General features: G+C 50.1%; 1 protein-coding gene across 1 annotated transcript in view; it reads left to right on the top strand.

Annotated features, from left to right (window-relative positions):
- The window catches only part of LOC310772016 (FRAS1-related extracellular matrix protein 1-like), a gene marked incomplete at both ends in the record, with an annotated part of 19,324 nt that extends 14,060 nt beyond the window's left edge, over window positions 1-5,264 (top strand). Inside the window, 5 exons of the mRNA XM_083664493.1 lie at window positions 1-158; window positions 593-737; window positions 2,204-2,345; window positions 2,525-2,720; window positions 5,000-5,264. The exon at window positions 1-158 is cut by the window's left edge and continues 44 nt beyond it. Of these exons, the coding sequence (XP_083520619.1) occupies window positions 1-158; window positions 593-737; window positions 2,204-2,345; window positions 2,525-2,720; window positions 5,000-5,264 (906 nt within the window). The remainder of the gene's footprint in view (window positions 159-592; window positions 738-2,203; window positions 2,346-2,524; window positions 2,721-4,999) is intronic.
- Window positions 5,265-6,951: the final 1,687 nt, after the last annotated feature.

Here is a 6,951-nt window from a genome sequence, read left to right on the forward strand (position 1 = left end):
CGCGTTGGACCTGGACGCCCCGCCGGACGTCCTGACCTTCACAGTGCTGCGGCCTCCAGCGCATGGCAGCCTGCTCCACAGCAGCCAGTCCCATGGCCCCGAGACCGGCCACCAGCGGGAGGCGCTCCGCTCCTTCACCCTGCAGGAGCTTCGCCAAGGTGAGGGGAGACCAGGTCCAAGATCTGAACCGGGTCTTCACGTAGGAAAACAAATGTTTAGCAGGCAATTTTGCTCTCAGCACAAACTCATGCATGCTGCCAGCTCCATGACTCTCAATCTTTAGCACATACTGTATTGACTCTATTACTTACGTGCACAAATTATTTTCGCGTGTAGACGCCTGGTGTCGCCTGGCTGGTCACAGTAGCTCAGGGTTGCCTTCTTGTGATATTTAAACTTAAATTTACCAGAGAAAATAATAATTTAATTTAATTGAAAATCTAATAGAAAATTAGACATTTGTCTTAACATTTTAACTTGAATGAATTTCAGTTCTGTCCTCAGCATCCTGTTGCATTTCTGATTACTGTGTTTCCCTCCTCCTCCTCTCTTCCTCCCCTCCTCCTATAAATACCTCTCCTCCCCATGGCAGGCTTGAAGATCGTGTACGTGCACGATGACACGGAGACCCTGCAGGACGTCTTCACGCTGCAGCTGACAGATGGCGTTCACTCAGTCCGCGGGACAGCACAGGTCACCGTGCTGCCAGCCAACGACCAGCCACCCAGACTGCTCAGGTAGGTCACCATGCTGCCAGCCAACGACCAGCCACCCAGACTCCTCAGGTAGGTCACCATGCTGCCAGCCAACGACCAGCCACCCAGACTCCTCAGGTAGGTCACCATGCTGCCAGCCAACGACCAGCCACCCAGACTGCTCAGGTAGGTCACCGTGCTGCAAGCCAACGACCAGCCACCCAGACTGCTCAGGTAGGTCACCGTGCTGCAAGCCAATGACCAGCCACCCAGACTCCTCAGGTAGGTTACCGTGCTGCAAGCCAACGACCAGCCACCCAGACTCCTCAGGTAGGTCAGAATTCTGCCAGCCAAACACCAGTCACCCAGACTGCTTAAGTAGGTCACCATGCTGCCAGCTAACGACCAGCCACCCAGACTCCTCAGGTAGGTCACCATGCTGCCAGCCATGACCAGCCACCCAGACTCCTCAGGTAGGTCACCATGCTGCCAGCCATGACCAGCCACCCAGACTGCTCAGGTAGGGTCACCATGCTGCAAGCCAACGACCAGCCACCCAGACTCCTCAGGTAGGTTACCATGCTGCCAGCCAACGACCAGCCACCCAGACTCCTCAGGTAGGTCAGAATTCTGCCAGCCAAACACCAGTCACCCAGACTCCTCAGGTAGGTCAGAATTCTGCCAGCCAAACACCAGTCACCCAGACTGCTCTGGTAGGGTCACCATGCTGCCAGCCATGACCAGCCACCCAGACTCCTCAGGTAGGGTCACCATGCTGCCAGCCATGACCAGCCACCCAGACTCCTCAGGTAGGGTCACCATGCTGCCAGCCATGACCAGCCACCCAGACTGCTCTGGTAGGGTCACCATGCTGCCAGCCATGACCAGCCACCCAGACTCCTCAGGTAGGTCACCATGCTGCCAGCCAACGACCAGCCACCCAGACTGCTCAGGTCTGAACCCTGCACCATGTGCCCATCACCCTTATCAAATGTAAACAGGTGAGTTATATAAGATATGACCCCACCACAGTTGTTATGAAAAGGTGAAAATAGCGATATAGACCAAAACCATGTTTCGGTCAGACTGTAAAGATGTTTAATTACTGTTACAAAGTGGGACATTTTAACAGGAACGACGGGACTTCTGAGTCCTGCCTCAAGTGGCCATTCAAGGAATTACAGCTTAAACAAAGACTTCCGCATCTTCAGGAGAAAGGGGGTGGGCTTGCCCACCGTCCTGACACTGTAGGTACGGTTAGCTTAGTTGTCCTGACCGGTTCTGTAGGTACACTTAGCTTAGCTGTCCTCACACTTCTCTGTAGGTATGGTTAGCTTAGCTGCCCTCACACTTCTCTGTAGGTACGGTTAGCTTAGCTGTCCTGACACTTCTCTGTAGGTATGGTTAGCTTAGCTGTCCTCACACCTCTCTGTAGGTATGTTAGCTTGGCTGCCCTGACCGGCTTATCAGTCCGTCAGCCTGTCCTCTTTTCTTCGGTGATGTTTTAGGAACACAGGGCTGGAGGTGGAGTCAGCCGAGCGCAGGGTGATCTCCAGTGTGGCTCTGCAGGCGGAGGACCTGGACACGCCCCTTGGTCACATCTACTACATCCTCAACACCATGCCACGCTACGGCAAGCTGCTGCTACAGGTGTGTGTGTGTGTGTGTGTGTGTGTGTATGTGAGAGTGTGTGTGCTCTTGTACTTACGTGCTCATGAGACGTTTTAGTTAAAACCTTCAGATCGAGGATACTTTTGCGAAGTGGGCAACAGGGCGCAGCAGACTGCTGCTGTGTTCAGGTGGTGAAGCTGTCCTCTCTGCTCTCTCAGACAGGCTCTGGCTGGAGGGAGCTGTGGGCCGGTCAAAACTTCACCCAGGAAGACGTGGAGATGAACCGGCTGTGGTACGCACACGCCACCACTGCCGGGTTCAAAGGTCACGACAGCTTCCGCTTCTACCTCAGTGACCTGGACAACGAGTCCCCGCCTCAGAGCTTCTTCATCTCCGTCCGCACCGTCCAGAAAGGTCAGAGGGGAGAGGAACCTTCTGATTTCTGTTGATAGCTGATAGCCTCCCCATAACATTTACCATGACCAAGTCCAATTCAATATAGTCTTATTGTAATTAAACAAGGTAGAAGTCAATATATTCCCACAAACACATGAACACATTATTTCTATTTTTACATTTGAAGGTAGAATTCAGTAAAAAAAGAAAAAAAAGACGTGTACATCCAAAAGCCAACTAGGTTTTATGTGACGCATGCACGCACGCGCGCCCACACACACACACGCACACACACACACACACACACACACACACACACAACACACACACACACACACACACACACACACACACACACACACACTGCCTTTACACACACACACCTCAGATCATCGTGGTCCCTAACTGCAGGCCCAGTGGTCCATGCATAATTTGACCATAATTTAATAATTGGACCCCCCCCCCCCCCCCCCCCCCCCCCCCGACTTTGTCCAGTCGGGTGAACATGGCGAGGCGCGGTGTGGCGGGCGGGTTGGCCTGCTGGCGCCGCACCTTCTCCTCTCCTGGAGGAGGAGAGGTGAGAAACACAGAGTGAATAATTAACAGACTGAAGACCAACAGCTGCCTCCTCCTCAAACAACTTATTTTTGTCTGTGTATGGTTACGTTCTTCCACCCGCAACTCAGGCTCCTGACTGAGTTCAATCATCCAATCCCCCAAACCACTCAAAATAATAGTCAATAAACACTTCGGCTCTAGTCACATGATCAGCTGTGCTGCTCATCCCACAAATGCGGGATCCTTACAGATGAGACTGTGTTGTGAAGGGAAACGAACAGGCTCTCCGATAATATAAGATACAATACTGAGGATACAGTAACAAACAACAGCACAGATATGATCAACCAAACACAAGTTTCTAAACTTTTTTTGATTCGTTTATTTTGTTAACAGTTCAAGCACACAACACCGCTGGAGAGTTTCTCATTCAACACTACTAAAAAATAAAAAATAAAAATTGTCTCATGTACTCCTAACTAATTTCTAAGCGAGTGTTTCTGGATATTTTGGTTTAGTTTGGTTTTAGTTGTTTTAGCCAAATCTGAATTTAAAGCAGCATTTCATCCTTTACTCGTTAAGTCAGTTTCAATTTAACGTTTGCCAGATGGACGCTTTTATCCAAAGCACCAAAGTAGCGGCAGGCAGCACTTGTATTTTTAGCATGTGTGGCTCCAGGGGGATTTGGACCCCTCACCCTGACAGTGTTGCTGCCTTGCTCCACTCATATCCCTGTAAGCTTCATGTGAGCTGATCAGCAGCCAAATTTGTCCATACAGTTTCCAAATGAGTTTATATCACAGTTTGGAGAGGTTGCTACTATTACAGCCACTATTCTTTAAAATACTGACTTCTACATTTGTAATGTTTTCTGTTTTGAATTTTGAGCATCTCAGTGTGAATGGACTGCAATCATTCACTATTGACCTTATTCTAAAGGAGACAATATTTTTGATGGTGTTTACATGAGTTGCTTATACAATATTCCATTCACATTCCCCTTTACATGCTATAGAGCAGAGTAGCATGAATGACTGTAGAGACGCCCACATGCACCCACGCCCTCCTGAGTTTAACCTGAAACCTTAATGTCATGTTTCCACCGTGTTCGGGACATGTTGGGACTTCTTTTTACTGCTGGCAACCATCTTTTCTTCTGTTAACAAGACTCTCTGGAAGCTAGAGCATGGCTCGTCAAAATCCTGCAAAAACTCCGATAGGACGTCATAGTGTGATTTATTTCAGCTTAATTTATGCTTCGTCGCGCGTCAATTTTGAAACTGAAGATGGAAATAGAAGCATTTCAGATGCCCCGTTTTCCTCGTTTTCAGGTCGCAGTTCAAAACAAATTTGTTTCAGTGAATGGGAATCAAACCGGACTCATCCGAGTGACTTAAAAATCATATTTAAAGCTGGAAATAAGGCAGGTTGTAAAACACCGGAATTCTCCTTTAAAGTGTTTACATGTCGACAATGCACTTCTATAATCCGACTAAGATCGGAATACCACGTACCACCAATCCACGCTTTAATTCCGACTTATTTGTGTTAACATAATCAGAAAATGCTAAAATGCAGAAATGTTTTACAGTATTCATTTCAGAGTATTATAGTAGTATATTATTATATATATAGTAGTAATATTGCATTAATTAAGTCTATTGTAAACGTAGTGAGTGAATCTCAGACCTAGGTAACATGCTGCTCCATGACACTGCACCCTCCTCTGGTTTGGACAGGTGACATCGAGCTGCGGAGCGCACTGGTGCGTCTGCAGGAGGGTCAGAGGTCAGTCCTGACCACAGACGTGTTGCTGGTGGCGGACTCTAGTGGCCAGCCGGAGGAACTGCGCTTCAGCGTGTCTGTCCCGCCCCGGCACGGCCTGCTGCACATGGCGCGGCACCCCGGGGTGCCCCTGAGCACCTTCACACAGCTGGACGTAGCCGCGCATCGTGTGTGCTACACCCACGACAACAGCCACACCGAGGACACAGACTCCTTCAGGTAACAGCCCACTCCACACCACGGTTTATAACAGCCCCACAGACTCCTTCAGGTAACAGCCCACTCCACACCACGGTTTATAACAGCCACAGCGAGGACACAGACTCCTTCAGGTAACAGCCCACTCCACACCACGGTTTATAACAGCCACAGCGAGGACACAGACTCCTTCGGGTAACAGCCCACTCCACACCACGGTTTATAACAGCCACACCGAGGACACAGACTCCTTCGGGTAACAGCCCACTCCACACCACGGTTTATAACAGCCACAGCGAGGACACAGACTCCTTCAGGTAACACAGCCCACTCCACACCACGGTTTATAACAGCCACAGCGAGGACACAGACTCCTTCGGGTAACAGCCCACTCCACACCACGGTTTATAACAGCCACAGCGAGGACACAGACTCCTTCAGGTAACACAGCCCACTCCACACCACGGTTTATAACAGCCACAGCGAGGACACAGACTCCTTCGGGTAACAGCCCACTCCACACCACGGTTTATAACAGCCACAGCGAGGACACAGACTCCTTCAGGTAACACAGCCCACTCCACACCACGGTTTATAACAGCCACACCGAGGACACAGACTCCTTCGGGTAACAGCCCACTCCACACCACGGTTTATAACAGCCCCACCGAGGACACAGACTCCTTCGGGTAACAGCCCACTCCACACCACGGTTTATAACAGCCACAGCGAGGACACAGACTCCTTCAGGTAACACAGCCCACTCCACACCACGGTTTATAACAGCCACACCGAGGACACAGACTCCTTCGGGTAACAGCCCACTCCATACCACGGTTTATAACAGCCACAGCGAGGACACAGACTCCTTCGGGTAACAGCCCACTCCACACCACGGTTTATAACAGCCACAGCGAGGACACAGACTCCTTCAGGTAACACAGCCCACTCCACACCACGGTTTATAACAGCCACAGCGAGGACACAGACTCCTTCAGGTAACACAGCCCACTCCACACCACGGTTTATAACAGCCACACCGAGGACACAGACTCCTTCGGGTAACAGCCCACTCCACACCACGGTTTATAACAGCCACAGCGAGGACACAGACTCCTTCAGGTAACACAGCCCACTCCACACCACGGTTTATAACAGCCACAGCGAGGACACAGACTCCTTCGGGTAACAGCCCACTCCACACCACGGTTTATAACAGCCACAGCGAGGACACAGACTCCTTCGGGTAACAGCCCACTCCACACCACGGTTTATAACAGCCACACCGAGGACACAGACTCCTTCGGGTAACAGCCCACTCCACACCACGGTTTATAACAGCCACACCGAGGACACAGACTCCTTCAGGTAACAACCGCCTGTCATCATGTCCTGCTCCAACAGCCATTCTTTCAGAATCAGATCTGTCACTGTACCACACCGACTTGTAGGCTGTGTCTCAAACAGAAGGCATTATGAAGGGAATGAGTGTTATGGCATCATAACATTGTGACATCATAACATTGTGACATCATCATAACATTGTGACATCATAACATGACCTTTGACAAAAACAGAAGGCGCGTGTTTCCCCAGAGTGGGGCCCTGATCTGCAGGGTCTTGTAGCAGAAGTGATGTAAACATCCAGTAGAAACGACTATATCTAATAAAAGCAAAGTGAAAGACATCTTAATAATAAACGCTTGTC

The sequence above is a fragment of the Poromitra crassiceps genome, assembly GCF_964638095.1.
Source record: "Poromitra crassiceps genome assembly, contig: HAP1_SCAFFOLD_1725, whole genome shotgun sequence".
Classification (NCBI taxonomy): domain Eukaryota; kingdom Metazoa; phylum Chordata; class Actinopteri; order Beryciformes; family Melamphaidae; genus Poromitra; species Poromitra crassiceps.